The sequence below is a fragment of the Tachypleus tridentatus genome, chromosome 13 (assembly GCF_004210375.1).
Source record: "Tachypleus tridentatus isolate NWPU-2018 chromosome 13, ASM421037v1, whole genome shotgun sequence".
Classification (NCBI taxonomy): domain Eukaryota; kingdom Metazoa; phylum Arthropoda; class Merostomata; order Xiphosura; family Limulidae; genus Tachypleus; species Tachypleus tridentatus.
In genome coordinates, this window is record NC_134837.1 from 98,724,451 (window position 1) to 98,741,390 (window position 16,940).

The following is a 16,940-nucleotide window of genomic DNA, read 5'->3' on the forward strand; positions in this document are numbered from 1 at the left end:
CCTATTGGCTGAGACACAATGGCCACATAAACAATCTTTCTAAAAGAAAGTAATAGTGAAATGACTAGTGGGATCCTGGAAAGTATCAGTAAAATAGGCTTGGGAGCCAATGTTAAACAACCAAATTTCCTTTAAAAATATATGTTTCTTTCACAAAGTATGGCATTTTGCAAACAGAATTTTTAATTTGTATTCTTGTTTTGTGATGGCCATACACATTTTCAGTAAATGTATAATTAATTGAGTTGTAATTATTAAAGTAAAATGCTACCTCCACATTAATGTAACTTCTCTGAACTTAGAAGAGTGCAAAAATGTTTTCTCCTTTTCCTTTGCTCAGCAGTAAGTCTGCTGCTTTATGGTGTTAAACAATCAGATTTCATTACCTATGATGGACAGAGCACATATAATCTGTTATGGAGATTTAAGGTGCTTAACAAAACCAAACCTTTTCTTTCTCTTCTGAAAAAAAAAAGTAAACTGGTAAAGTAAAATATTAAATAAAATATTTTTCTCTAATGTTAATATTTATATTTAATATTATCTTATATCCAGAACAATCCTAAACAAGGATGTTGTTATTAAATAAATTTATGTCTCAATCATAAAAAGAAAACTGGTTTAAAGAAATACTCTGGTTTTCTCATGAAATATGTTAATATCTTAATGGTAATTTATTGTAATCATTATTGGGTATGATGATATAAAAAGATAAATATTTGTCTTGTTCAAGAACATAAAAACACTTATTTCTAACTAACTGCATCTTGAATATTACATAAATATAATATCCAGTGGTTTCTGTTTGTTAGATCTTGCATATTTTGTAAGATATTTACAGTTGAGAATGTTCTAATCACCTTGTAGTTACAGATTACATTATAGAATAGAACTAAGTAGAGGAGATTTAACTCCAGCTAAAGCTCAGTATTTGGGATATAGATGGAAGGCTTTATACTTGTTATTAAAGTGTGTAAAAGTTGAAATACACTTAGTGAACTGTAATTAACAAAGAATTTGGAATTTGTTAGTGCTATGTTCAGTAGTGTGAAACCATTTAAAATGACATCCATGATATCTTTCAGCAACATTGCTGTAATATATATAACCCATACCATTTTTCATTATCTTAAACAGGTAATGTCAGTATTATATAAGCTCATAACCTGTTTAATAAATAAACTGGGTTGTTTTACACAGTTCACTTGCCCTTTTCAAATCATTTTAATAGATATAAATTAAAAGAAGTTCTAGTATTATGACTTTACGCACTATTCGCCAGTTATAACCGGATGAGTTTGGCTAAGATTTCCTCAGAGTGGGTGTAATAGGTACATCTTCTTTCTACACAGAAAGAGGGGGAAATTCCAGACCTAGAATGGTGGGACAGGTACATCATCAAAGGCGAGAGGTAAGGTCTTTCTTTATTAGTATTTTTATGAATCAGAAGAGACCACTTGGCTGATAGTCTGGGCTTTGAAATTGGAAAAGCTATGTTGAAGGAAACTTGACACTGATCCAAAGATTTCAAGATTTATAACTGCCAAGGTATAAATAAAGATCAGTATGCAAACACAAGACTACTTCAGAAGTAACTTGCAACTCACTCATTTTGCTTTCAATTAAAGCTTGCATTTGCATCTTAGATAACTTTTATATAATTCATTACAATTGTTTTTTAATCCCTCATTTTATATCATGAATATGAAACTTTCTATTCAGTCCATATTTCAATTAGTATTCTAACCAACAGATTTTTGTTAACTTGAAACTTTATCATTAGACTTTTGGACAGAGAAAAAAACAACTCAAATTACTGTTGCTTTATATGACAGTTTTTTTTAGGTTATTATTGATTAGTATAGAAAAAATATATCACTTTCTTCCCTTGTACTTGATTTGTACTGAACTTTTAGCCATTGGCTGATCTTTACACATGAAAAAATAAACAGTTATATTATAGAAGCATATTACCGTGTTCCAAGAGCAAAACTTGAACATGTTAGGGACCAAGTTGATCTGTGAAGCAATTCCAGAAATATTTTCTTATTGGGTTGAGGAATAATTCGTGAGCATTTTTCAAGTTAAACAAATATATTCATAAATGAAACGCTTTCGCAAAATATTTCATATCATTTGGTAGATAATTTTTTGCTCTAATAGATGGTGTGTTTGATTTTCATTTGTCTTAAATTGTTGCTTTAATTTTCAGCTCATTAAATGGAATGTCAAGTGGACAAAATCGAGCATTTTCGACACCATCTGCTTTTCGCATTTAATTTCTTGCAATTTCGTTTAATACAATGCATACTATATACCTAGGTATTACATGAAATAAAGTATCATAATAAATGTTTTGGGTGTAATGTGTTCATGCATTGAAGTATTGTATAGTCTTGCATGTAATGCTTGAATGAAATTATTTAAAAACGCTCGCGAATTATTCCTCAACCTAATACATTAATACAATAGTATAAAATCTTAAAACAGTTTAGTACAGGTTGTTAATTGTAACTAGAAACTATTAGTTGGAATGACCAAATTGTATTTTGTATTACTGTCATTAATTGAAAAATATAAAATTGTTTAAGATGATGTCAAATCCATTTTCTACAACTTAAATAATGAATTAGAATAAATTATATTATAGATTTGTCTTACAAGAGGAATTATTATATTAAGATGAGGAAAGTTTACATGAGAAATAAACAATGTAGTTGCATATGCTTACACAAAATGAAAAATACAATCCTTTACAAAAAGGTTTGTGACACAGTGAATGTTTACAAAAACTTATACATAGTCTTATAGAATTGTGGTGATGGTAATAAACCAGTCAGTTACTCTCTAGATTACCTTACCACTCACTGTTTAGCTAAGTGAAATATGTTGTTGAGAGTAAGCACAAAAATACTAGACTGTTTTTTAACTAAAGGAGATATAATCATGAACAAATAATTTTTTTTACCTATGTTTGTACATAAAACATATAGCATGGAACTTCATAGATGTTCTGTAAGGATTTTAAGTTGAAACTTGAAAGGCACACCAACTATTTCAGTACATGTAATTCATGTTTGTATTACTAACAGTTCATGGTGATATTGCACTGATATTTTACCTGCAGCTTTGGCAGTAAGAATACAAATTAAAATAATGTTGCTAAAGGATAATAAAATAATTTTTTCCAACATTTAATTTATTTTTGGATCAAACTAAATGCATTTATCATTAAATTCTAATTGTTAAGCTTTACTTGATCCTTTGCACTTCAGGAGTTTCCAGTTTACACAGAATCTCAGAAGTTATATATGTTAGACATTTTGTTACAGTTGAGAAGCATTTATCTCGCAACTCTGAGATAGTAGAATATACATTTTGTGGTCTTGATAACTGCAAAGCTGACAAACTTATCCACAATACATTTTTTATTATTGTATGGACCTCTGTACTTTGAATAATTGGAGCAGCCAAGTACTTGCCGACTGTGTGCATTTGAAATAACGTAGATAGCTGAATTAAAATTATATATTCTGTTTAATATTATTTATATTTTGTATTTTCAATGTAAACCATCAAATTGAAACTATAAAACAGTGTATTACAAGTAAGGTTCATCTGCCAGCTATATAATGATTAATTATTGCTTTGGCATTAAAGAATCTTGCTTGTAGCTTAATTCCACCTGATACTGAAATAGCTCTTACCTTAAAACTGTGGAAAAACAGTGGTGTAAGTGCAGTTATACATTCATTTCCACAAATTAACTATCAGTTCAGTCTGCTAATAAAAGGAAATGAATTAACCCTTTTTAGTATAAATAGACTGATGCTTTCTAACTTTAATATTTTTTTTTCTTTTCTCATTTCATCCTGTCATGTTATCATCAGGTTGCCCTGAATTTATAGGTTGTAAAACTTCATTTTCAAAAACAATGAGCTGTAACTTTGAATTTCAAGTGATAAAGTCGGAAGAATGAGATCTTGTTTCAGTATAAAGGTTGGAATTAATTAAAAGAATATCAGTGGTGTTTTGTAGTTGGTAAGAAAGCTAACAACACTTACCTCATCCTTTGAGCCGTTTGTTGTTTTCCAGTTATGAAAGTATTGAGAGGAGTGAGAAGCTGAGTGATGAGATTTTTGAAGGAATTACAAATTTTGTGGAACATCCAACTCAGATGAAGGCTCCAAGTAAGTACTATATTTTTAGTGCATCAGAACTGCCTGAAGATAAATTAGTTTGTTTGTAGCAGATTTCCAGTCTCTTGAAGCTATTTATATACAATAATTTGTTTTAAATAAGCTACACCAGTGTTTTATGAAGTATTTTATGATAAGGATTTCATTGGTAAATATTGTAAAGAGTAATAGAAACACTACAGAAAGTAGTCTTGGACTTTGGGGAAATCTGTATATTATCAGTAATTTAGAATTTTAAAAAAATCATCAGAACTTAAAGTATGTAGTTATGGTGTAGGCTATTGTTACAGCTAGGTTTTAAGGTTAGTTAACTCTGTTTTTGTTGCAAACTTTTAAATAATTAGACATTTACTGTCAAAAATAGACATAGTTGGAATCTTGATTGTTTTGAAGTAACTGATCTCTTCTAAAACTTCAACTTGAATTGTGAAACTTTGTGCAGTTACGTGCAATTTAGTTATTTGTATATCTCCAAAAAGTGGATACGTAGTCTAAGCTAAAATATTAAAAACAAATCCATATTTCTAAATGATTTTCAGTTTGACATTCATATGTGAAGTAGTTTTGTTGAAATCAACATTAACTGTAAATCATATGTACTAAGGATAACAATAGTTATCTCATACTTTTAGGACTAACACAGTGATACCAGTTATACATTTTAGTTCTTAGAACATTTTTCTTTTCATAAGATAGTAACATGAATATGGCAAGTTGAGTACATCATATTAAAACAATTTTGGATCCTCACCACATTTTTACTGTCTACCTTGCCACATCTATTTTTCTCCATCTGATGACTGTGCATCATTAAAATAACACATTGCAGCATAGTTTTCATTTCAGATGGTTTTCTTGTAAGATTTTCATGTCCAAAACACACCAAATCTACATGTATAGTTTGCATAGCTCATCTAGTTTATGACAATAACAGTTTCTTGATCAGAATATCTTTGTATGGAATACCATAAAACTTGCCAAAGTTTCCAGGTATGCATACTCTGTTAACTTTTTATCCAAATAGAGATCCTTCTTAGTTATGCTGTTTGGTGTGTGAGGACAGTCTTTGTCCCTGACCTTTATATTTATGTATTTTCATCTTTTAAAATACACTGAACTTTACTTGTCACTCCTCAGTTATTACTTGTTGCAAGTCTCTCTGGATGGCCCTGGTGCCATAAGTTAATCCATATTTCTTTGTTCTCCAATGCTATTAAAATAGCACAGTACTAAACCTGAAGGTTAACACTACTAAATCTGAATCACAATACTTGTGGCAAGCACAGCACAGGTAGTCTATTGTAGCTTTGCATTTAACAACAAAAAACAAAAACCATTAAGTGCAAGTGATATCCACTCATTGAAAATTCTAAATCCATTAGGTGGACACATTTTTATGATCTGAGTGTATGAATATTTTCAGTCAGAAAGGGAGTGTTGCATATTCTTTCCAATTACTTTTTGGTGGCTTCAAACAGCCTCCAAAATACCAGACAATGTCAGAATGTAGTTCTTATTCAAGCTGTCCCACAGTGATTGTATACACTATGGTTGTCATGTGACATGCTGATCTGCATATTTAAAAATGTTTTTAATGTAATTTACCTAGTCCTTTAGAAATGACTCTTTGTGGTCAAATATCCTTGTTATGGTACAAATCTGTTTTTTGTTTGTTTTTTGCATTAAAAATTTTTGTACTTACCATTCATCGTACATAAATAGTAATTTTACATGTCAAATTTCTTAAAATAATAATCGTAGAAGTAAATCTAATGGTTAACCAGATTTCTTAATAAAAAGAGCAGAGCATATTTTCATGTGGTAGATACAGTTTGTGACTCAAAAATAAAATTGTGTGGTACAAGTGATGGAAACAATTAAAATACATATAGCCTGTTGAAAACATTTCATTAATGTTAGTGAAATATAAGTGTTACATTGTGTACCCAAAGCTACTAGTTCACCTGAATTCATCTACCTTTTCAAAAGAAGAAATTGCTTAAATGATGCAGGTTGTCAAGAATTTTATAGCAGCCTAAAATGCAGATTAGGTTGCACATAAATGCAAACTACAGACAAGTCTGTGTTTTTTAATGAAATCAGCTTATATTGAATTGAAAACTCGTGATTGAGATATTTCTTACATTTTTTTTTATTGTATGTGTGATGTTTGTGTTTTCTTAACATGTCTAGTAATTGATACTATGTCTTAAATGAACATTTCTTATGAAGATTTGTTTGTCTATCATGACTGAATTTGGAAAAAAAATTTAACTTTTTTTTTCTTGTTTCTTTAATTGTTTACAAAATTTTACTTAAACATATTAATACAATTTGGATTTTTAATGTTGTAAAATAAAGTATTTTTACACATTATGAAAAACATAAAGTATATCATAATGCTGGTTAAATGTTTTGAAAATTTTTGTAATATCTGAATAATTATAGTCCTGGTCCAAAAAATATCAAGTAGGTGGTATTAAGCAAAAAACAAAAATAAATTAATAACAAAATTGCACCAGAGACATGTTGCTTGTTACAAATTTTATTCATACAAGTTTGTACATGGTGCAGGATGTTTGATAAGCTTTCCATGATTTATAGATAGCATAGCATGCCTATCCATATATTTAACTAAAACAGGCTTCATCTCTTCCAAACAGTGTTCAATAATCCTTACAGTTTCCTGTGCAGTGATACATTTTATTGAAATCAACAATATTATATTGTTTAAAGAGATAGAAAATGCAGAAAAGCAGTACTGCAGTTTTCTATGTTCTCCCTATATTGTACTGTATTAAATTATTTTTCATATCACAGCTATTCTTATGAGTAAGCTACCCTTCACAAGCACGCACATACATACAATAAAACCCGTCTAAGCTGGAAACTGCATAAGGTGGATACATGTACAAGCTTAAAATATCAAAATTTTGCAGCATTATGTCAAGATTTCTATTATAAAAGGCCCTCTATATGGCGGAACCTGCATAACACAGATGGAAAACTATCTTTCACCTACCTCATCTATCAACAAGTAGGATTAGAACCTAAGTAAGGTGGAAAAAATGTTCTTGATTAAATATTAATTTCTTATTTAAGTAATAATTTCTTTAAATATTAATAAATTCTTGGACATTTTCTTACAGTAAATATTGGTTAAATATATTGTTCTTTTTTGTGCCATCATTGTTTTTGCAGTTCAATTAAACAAAAGAATTGAACAAAAAATAAGAATATTCTACTTTTCCTAGATAATGCACCTTGTCACCCAAATATTCGTTTAGTCTTTCCACCTCCATGTACAACATAAGTTCTACAGCCCCAAGATAATTGAATTATACAGTGTATAAAATTGAAATACAGAAAATTGATGCTTCAGCATATTATTGCAAACATGGACAACTGTAAGAGAGCATCTAAAATCACCATGAAAACTGACGTGTTAGATGCAGTTGCATTTTGAAGTCATTCAGTCAAATGCGTAATAAAGTGTTTCGAAACTGTAGATTTATTCTCGATAATGGTGGAGATTGTGGAGAAGTTGTTTGTTTTGACGATTCTAGTGAAATCCAAACTCTGATTGAGAAGATTGATGCAGATGATTTTGTGAACATTGACAAGAATGTTTTAACAGAAACTGATGAAATTAATATAAAATCTATAATAGAATTGCAAGATGGTAACAGTGTGAGAGATTCAGAAGATGAACAAAATAGAAAAGATAGTGAGGAAATAGAAATTCCTACTTCATCGCAAGTGTTAAGTTATCTTAACGCTATCAAATTGTATGCAAAAATGAAGGGGGAAATAAACTTCATGAAAAGGCTGTAGGATTGTCATTTTTTTTAATCACTTGAGAAAGCTCATTAAAAAAACAAAACAGTTGAAATTGGACAGTTTCTTCAAATAAATTTGATTATGATTTTATGTACTTATGTATATTTCGAATGTCTATTTTGTTCTTATTCTAATAAATATAACATAGATTGTATAATGACTATTCACAAACATCTTACTTCCCTTGAGTCAAGTAAGTATAACCTTCTGCTCAAAAATTATATATAATTAAGGAAATGTATGTTCATTGTCTAAACCAGAAATCGGTCCCCTGCGATTCTGACTTAGGTTTTACTGTGTATATGTGTATATACACAATACTGAAGAAATTTTATGATTGTTTAAATATACCTTGAAGCACTACTTATGCAAAGTAACCAATATGAATATCCTTGATTTATTAGGAACTGAGGTTAGTAATGCAAATTGAAAGATTCACTGAAGTTTCCAGAGTTTGGTTAGAATAGTTAATTAATATTAGAAAAATTATTATGTAGAGGACACATGGTATTTGCACCATTTTTTTTCATTGATACTGTTCTGTTGCATGACTGTTCATCAGTAGATTGGCATCACCTGTTGCATATCATGGGAAAATTCAGCTTTTATTAAAATAGTGTTTTGGATACATTTCTAAGTAATAGAAAATTATTTTAATATATTTGGTAAGTAGCTATGACAATAGAAAACAAACTATTATATCCTAACAGCCAGTGAATAAATATAAGCTATATGTTATGATTATTGTTAATATTGTGAAATATAAAATTTATATAAATGTGCAGATAATGCAGCTGTTATATAGAGAATTGTTTGAAAATTAACCACACAATTTAATATGAAAATCTAACAGTTAGTGTATATTTTTATCATGAGTCTAATTGAATTTCAGATACATGAAAATTAGGAAATTAATATAATTTGTATGTTTTTTTTTTACATACTATGATAATTTCATTCTGAAACAAAAAACCTAAAAAGACATTAGATGGAAAGTTATGAAAATATTTCATTTTTAATATGAAGTCAGTAACTGTGTTTTTATTGTGAATTTAGTTGAATGGTAGGTATTTGAAAAATGGTAAAAAAACTGTGAATTTTCTAAGATACATCAGTATGATTAGTGGTGTTTTGCAATAATTTCTCTATAATATAATTTTTAAACACTATGCAAGGAATATCATTGTAATAAGTAAAACATGTTGGAAATGCATAATAACAGTTTCTGCCTTTTAGTGTGGAATACTGTTTGTGGTGAGGAGATTCCCAACAATGGTTATGCTTACACAGTTTACTTTCAGGATTCAATGTCCTTCAACATATTTGCCATGATCATACATGATGGCTTGTAAAGGGGAGAAGAGGATCGTGGTCGTTGAGTGCTGCAGGAGGCACTACAACATACTATAAATGTCTGTAGATGAGGTGGTTTGGTATAACTCTTACCATTAATTGGAATTCAGTTACAAAATTAAGATTTGAGAACCTGTTGATTGTAATTTTATAATTTCAAAATAGTGAACTGCTCTTGAGGTCTAGATTCTTTGAGGATGTACCTGTTGATGTAACCTCATGTTATTTTTAAATTCTACATGGAAATTTATTGTCAAGAAGACTCAACATTTCTGTGTGAGAGATTCTCACTAGTCTCTTCAGGCAATAAGTATTAGCAGTTAGGCAAATCTCCATTCAAAAGATTGGAATAAATTTAATATATCTGCTGATTAGGATTTTCATTTAAAATTTCCAACACAACATTTACCTACCATTATTGAGGTGGGATATCCAAAATGCAAAGTCAATCCTTGTATCTATAACCATCTCATTTGTTTTAAACATCAATGATTTGAACACTTAAAACAGTTTTGCCTTATTAATTTCACTTGTACTTAGTGTTGCTAAAAGCCTTAACTGAATGCAAGTTAAGAGTTGTACATTTTCAACTGCTCAAATTCCCACTCCTAAATGGGTTGACAAGGAAGAGATACACTGAGTTGAGACCTTGAACAAGATGTTGTCTGAAAAAAAAAAAAAAAAAAACTTTTTTTTTCCCAGACTATAATTGATCATGTACATTGACAAAACATGAAACTTCTCCACATCAATCATTCAGTACATCAGATAGACCAGATGACATCCATTATGAGTTGCTGCACTATTTATATCCTGTTCATCTCAGTCTTCTTCTGGTTACTTTTAGGAATTAGAATTTTTATGTTTATGGTGTTGGGCTATTGTCAACCACTTTTTTTAAACTAGGGAAGGATCCTTAGATTTCTTCAAATTATAGACCTACTGTTTTGATTAGCTGTCCACATGCACTTGTAAAGAATATGGTTAATACTTACATTGTTTGGTACCTCTGTTCAAGCAGTATTCAAACAGAGTCCACCATGAGTCTATCACTGTTATATTAATGATGGCTAGTGCAGATAGCCCTCTTGTAAGTTTGCACAGAATTCTAAACAAAGTAAAGTAATCCTCAAGAGAGAGCTTCTTGTTTCTATACTTTTTGATTTTGAGAAGACTTGTATACCACATAGAAGTTTGTCATTTTATACGACCTTCATTCATACAGGCTACTTAAGTGATCTTGCATATCTACTTTTTTTAGCCGAGAGGTAATTCTTAGTCTATGTGGGATCAAAATTATTTGAGTTTTTAATATAGGAATTTGATTACTTTAGGATTGCATCTTGAATGTTACAATTGTTAGCACCAAAATAATTTTCATCAGGAGTTGAAATTTTCAAAAAAAAAAAGTAGAGGTATTCAGCTGGATGAAGTGGACCTATTTTTGAAAAAAACAACAAATATGTGTAAAGATTAAAAACAACAACAAATATGTATAAACAACAAAGCAGCTCAAATAAGTCCTGTACTAATACTGCCTTAAAAAGTAAGTTCTGATACAATATTTTATCTTGGTGCTTGCCAGTAGCATTGCACCTTTTGCTTCTGCATATCCACACGTGAATGATTATGCAGCATCTCTCCACCAGTAGGGTGCGACACAACCCCTATCATAACTAGTGCTTTCTTTACATTTGCACTCATTAATCACTTTTTGATTGGCAATAGTACTGTACAGGCGTGTTTGTTTTAATTACAAATTTGTCAACATTTTAATTGTACCATAGACTTGGTTTTTTGTTTTTACTATGTTTTTGTTACTTATTTCTTTACAAGAGACTTTATACATAGGTATTGTGAAGCCCACTCTGTAGCAAGTGGTGTCTGACTAGGTGTTGTTTTATTATTTTCTTTTGAAAATCCACACTGTCCATCTTGTGACTGTGCTCAATGCCAATTACACTGCAGTTCTTCCTACCACAGACCTTGTGTATGGTTCCAGGTGCTGGTTGTGTATCTATGTTCAATTGTTGTATATGTAGAAACAATTAAGTTGCAAAGTTGTGCTGTGTATGGCATAGAAATGGGGTGTTCCATAGGGCCAGTAGTAGTTCTTTTTTGCTTCATAAATGTTATTTTTGTACTGTACATCCATGGACACATATGAATAAAGCAGACTGGGATTGTTGTCCATTTCTTTTGCTCCATGACATTGAGACTCTTCCTTCCATTAACCTGATGTATCAATACAAATGCCACCTGGTGTTGGTTTATTGACTCTATCAAGATGGTAGCTCTGCTTTTCAAAGTAAGGTATTGATATTGTGATCATGCATAGCACTGTCTATGTATGTGTTTTTTCCTCATTTCTTCTAGTGGAGTGTTGGAGACTTTGCCATTTACCAGTTCCTAGCTGCTGGGAAGGTGGACAATGGAGGACAGTCCTCCTGAGTGATGCATCATACCACTCAGTTGGGAGTATGGCAGTGGCAACATAGATGTCAGTAGCATGTAGCACTTCTCACAGTGGACCTGATGTGTACAATTCTAAATACCACTTAAGTTTTGATTGTAGCACTATACTGTATTAAAGTGTGTATATATATATATAAAACACTTTGCTTTTTCCCACTGTCATTATTTCATCATGCCATCATTCAAATGTACATTTCTAGTGGATCTGGTGTTTGTTGGGGATGGCTTAGTCTCCATTAGAATCATGTATTAATGTCATGCTACCCTTCCTACTGCAGGCCTATTGTACAATTCCACGTACTGCCAGGTTTTGGTTGAATCACTCTGCCATGCCACACACACACATGTATATATTTTATAGTTTCTCTATTATACTGAGGATTCCTTTTACATACCCTCCTGATGTGGTTCCCAGGGAATCAGGTGTTGGATAGAGATAGTCCATCTAAGTTCTCATGTGTTCTGGCTGGTATCTATCCTCACTGGAGGGAAAATGCCAATGTTACCAGGTTTGTGGTCCCTCCTCCTTCCATCTGTTGGTTGTAGCTGGGGATAGTATATACCAGGTATTGGACCAGAGACATCATCCCACCAAGGCTTTCCTCCTTCCTGCCATCTGTTGGATGTCACAATTCATGGTGGATAATGGGTTGGTTGGGTTGGGAATGCACACAAGTTGAGATAGATTTTGGTACAGTAGTTTGTCTACCCTATAAATTTGCATTTCAAGGTGCAAATGTTGATGGTCCTCTGCTTACCATGGAACATTATAATTCCAGATTTTGACTGGTGTTCAATGAGGTCGAACTACCGCTACATTCTGTTGCACGTTAGCTGCTGGACATGCATGAGTACCATCAATCAGTTATACATATTTTGGAATTCCTTTATGTTTTTTCACCTTTTTTTGTTTGCAACATAGTCATAAAAGAGCAAAGAATATACTGGATCAGATGTGGTGTGGTATCCTGCTGAGGTGGGATATTTTCTTTTTTGGTTCCACACATTTTGGTCTCTTTTTGTATGCTTTCTAAAGTGGGATATTTTTTTACTGGCCCTCCACCAGTTTAATGCAGGATTCATTTCCCACCCAGCCTCCCACTTCTGGTGATATATATTGTTGGTGTTCTGACCAGTCTCAAAGAGATTAATGATTGCAAGTGTAAAAAGATTATTGGTTACAGTAAAGGTTATGTCGCACTCTTATTAGTGAAGAGATGCTGCATAATCATTTACATGTGGATATGCAGGAATTGGAGGTGGAGAGTGTTGAAACTTTTCACTTATAGAGAGCAGAACAAACTGAGAAAAGCTATTTTGTGAAATTGCAAACAGCATTTATTTTACTGACTTTAAGATGTCCTGTAAGTCTTCAAATATGAGGTACATTGACCAGTGGCATCAAACTTCTCTTATTAAATTCAGTTTCAAAATTTCATCAGTTAAAACTAGTTGCATGCATTTTTCCTGCTTACAGGGTTTGCACCATGATACTGAATTCTGTGAGGTGTATAAATTTCTGTTATGTCTGTGACAAAGTTTTTAGGACTTCTCTTTGACAATAGCTGACTCTTACTCCATACGTTAAATGACTTGAACTCAAATATACATTGGGTACTGAACATTTTCCACTCCTTAGGGAATAGATGGGTGTTCTATGCTGAAGATCTGTTGTGCCCTAATTCAATATAAACTGATGTATAGGTCTCTGGTCTACACTTCATGGATTCTGTATTGAAAAGGTTGGACACTGTGCATCATCAGAGGTTTCAGATCTTCACAGGCTTTCATTTTTGGACAAAAGTTGATTGAAGTGGCTCTAACATTTGAAGATGTTGCTGAAACTAATATTTAATGCCCCTCCCCACACACCCTATGGCTAATTATCATCCCTTGCTGTAATATTTTTGTTGAGTCATGTAAAGAAGTCAAATTCTCTTGACATGAAGCATCAATTTTTCTATAACAAATACATTTATGCCATGCTTCTGTTCCCATTTGTACAGATACTTGAAATCAGATAACTCTTTGAGCTTAGCCTTGGTTTTCTACACTTTGTAGTTGCTTACACGACTCCCTTATAGGTGTCATGTTCACTGCTCACTTGTATGCAACATCAGTTGTTTTATATTATTCACAAGTGGAACACTAATTGTACCATTAATACTGACTATTTATCTCTTTGAAGACTGTGGAATTATTTCATGCAAGTTATAATCGTGATCTCTTGGATATACAGAGAATACTGGACCATTTCTCCCTTTCATCAGTTTTTCTGTGTTCCTGACTGTATTGGTATCCAAAGGAAAGAGTTACTGATGCCACAGCCAAATTTACCTTCAGTTGGCAGATGATTTGGGGTTAGCAACAATGTACAAACTTGTTTCGGTATAGCCTACTGTTACTGTTTGGCTGTCTAATTTGCATAGGAGTTGGAGAGACGAGGTTGTCCTTGCAAGACTCTGCAGTGGCCATAGTTTTCATGCACATTATTTTCTTTACAAGGAACTGATCACCTGTTGTGTGAGCAATGTGCACAGTAGCCAACATTTAATTTTAAACTGTCATTAGAGTTATAAACAGTAGTTAGTCAGATTTTCAACATTGGACAGTGTTATAGACAATGATGACACTATCCAAGTTGATTATGTTTTTACGTTTTCTTGGGAAAAGAGACATTGGCATTTTGATCGTATGTATTTTTTTTAGTCTTCTAGACGTGTGTGTGTGTGTGTGTGTGTGTCTCATGTTTTAATCATTCCAGTAATTTAATCATTTCATATTTGTTTATGTAACAAAGAAATATTTGGTGCAGAGAGCCCTACTGCTTTATGCCACAAAGAACCAGTCAAACAATATTAGTTTTTTATGTGGGCTTAAAGCTTGAAAGTTTTTACAATGAATAGATATTGGTTGATCCAGCTTTATACTAATAACTTGTGTTTATCAGAACATGTAAAATTCAGAGAATACTTTTCATACCTGTGAGCTCACATTTGTGTATTATATTTATATCTTTATCTAATAGTTATAAACATAATGGAAATGCCATTGAAAATGTAGTGTTTTTACTTGCATCAGTATTCAACAAATTCTGTATACATTCACATGCAACATAGTCATATGAAAAGTTTTCTGTTATTTATAGCTGATCCCATGAAACCCACTCATTTGCCCGTATATCTTACTAAGAAAGAGAGGAAGAAGCTAAGGAGACAGAATAGGAGAGAAGCTTGGAAGGAAAAACAGGAGAAAATACGTATTGGGTTAGAACCTCCACCAGAACCAAAAGGTTAAATAACTATGGTTTGATGTTATGAAAAAATATACATAAAACTCTAAAAACATTCATTTATTCATAAGCTTTATATTTCTTAATTAACTCTTTGTTTTTTTCAGGTATCCTTTTCCTGCACATGACACGAGATTTTAGTGTCTTATATTCAACATTTTATTAAATTACTTTATGTTATACTAATTAATATAGTGTGAAATCTTAACTAACAGTCCATATTTTAATAGTATATAAGGTTTAAATTCCTTATTCTAGAAGGAAGCATAAATAAATATAAAGGAAATATGGCAACTAGACTGTAAGAAAGAAAATCTTATCTGTTTTATCCACCAATTATTCAAACTTTTTGAACTTAAACATAAGTGAATCACTATAAATCATTATTTATCTGAAAAAAATTTTTTTAGTCTTTAATTTTGTTTGGTGACAAAGCTATCAGTAGCAAATCAGATGCTTTCTGCCACACCAACCTGTCACATCCTATCTTTCAGGAAGTGTTAATAGTTCTCTGTTACGTTTAATTATATATTACATATAACTGAGAGAAAATTGAATTATGTATTGCATAATACTGTGTTGTGAACCAATAATAGTTGGATACACTCGGAGTGCAAGCAACGTTCCAGTGAGAAACTTAACAACTAGCTTGGATGAGTTTGTAAAGGCTTTTTTTGCATTGTTGGAAAGCCAGAAAAATTGTGAGAGATAGGGGATATTGTCTACGTTTTGCATGTTATTAGTCTGTTTTTTGGTGCATTATTTAGTTAAATAAAAAATTTAGTGCATTACTGCTATAAAAAAGTAAGCTTAAATGTCTTCTACAATCAATGAGCAGAGGAAAAGAAGATTGGTTAAGCAAATTATTTTTTGTTTTCATATTTATTCTTTACTTATTGTTAAAAAAGTACCTAAAATTAAAAATAAATTTATTTTTAGGTTGGTAAAAATCAGTTTAAGTAAAAGAAATAGTAATATATTAAATATGTTTCAAAAGGCTAGAGGTAAGCATGGGAGCAGCACATGAGTAATGTGAGCTGCACATGCCCCAAGTAATTTACAACCTTTTACAACTTATAATGGTGTGAATAGTAGTTAGACATGGTTCAAAAGACAACTAAAATTTAATTATAAATTGATGTATACTGTTATAAGTTTAAACTTACTTAGGATAAACATATGTAGTTTCATGTTACTATCTGAAGTCATCCTAGAAAGGGAAAAAGGATAATTTAGACTTATCTCATTTTTTATAGTTTTACTGACCCCATTTTGAGTTAGGGTAATGAAAATAACAGATAAAATATAAAATTTTATGGGAAAAGCACATTCAAAATGTGTGTTGGAGGTTTTAAGGATTACATGAAGGAAATTTGAGATTTTTCAAAATGCTTCAGTGAAGTTTTTGTAGTAAAGACTAAGTTTTGTGAAAATGTGCACACTATATTGAAAGCTAAAAGTATTAGATTTGTAAAGACTTTAACCTTCATCAGCATATGTTAAAATATCCACCTTTCAGAACCCCATATATTTAATGATCATAATGTTGAAGCTATGATTTAGGTGTTGAAAAGCTAGCCTACTGGCTTCTCATAGCATTGTGCAGATAAAGTTTAAGAAAGACTGAGTACCATAAGTATATAATATGTGATTTATTAGTGCAAAATATGAAATTTACTTACATCCATTTTCTCATATTTAGACAAAAAATTGTTGTCATTGACATATTTTGTAATATAGGGCCACTTCTCTAATTGACATCTCACAATTAAAACTAATGA

The 16,940-nt window shown here is 31.4% G+C and overlaps 1 protein-coding gene across 1 annotated transcript in view; it reads left to right on the plus strand.

The window, feature by feature from the left end:
- The window catches only part of Prp3 (pre-mRNA processing factor 3), a 60,330-nt gene that overhangs the window by 26,443 nt on the left and 16,947 nt on the right, over positions 1-16,940 (plus strand). Inside the window, exons 11-13 of the mRNA XM_076482882.1 lie at positions 1,353-1,411; positions 4,096-4,190; positions 15,016-15,159. Coding sequence (XP_076338997.1) covers positions 1,353-1,411; positions 4,096-4,190; positions 15,016-15,159 — 298 coding nt within the window. The remainder of the gene's footprint in view (positions 1-1,352; positions 1,412-4,095; positions 4,191-15,015; positions 15,160-16,940) is intronic.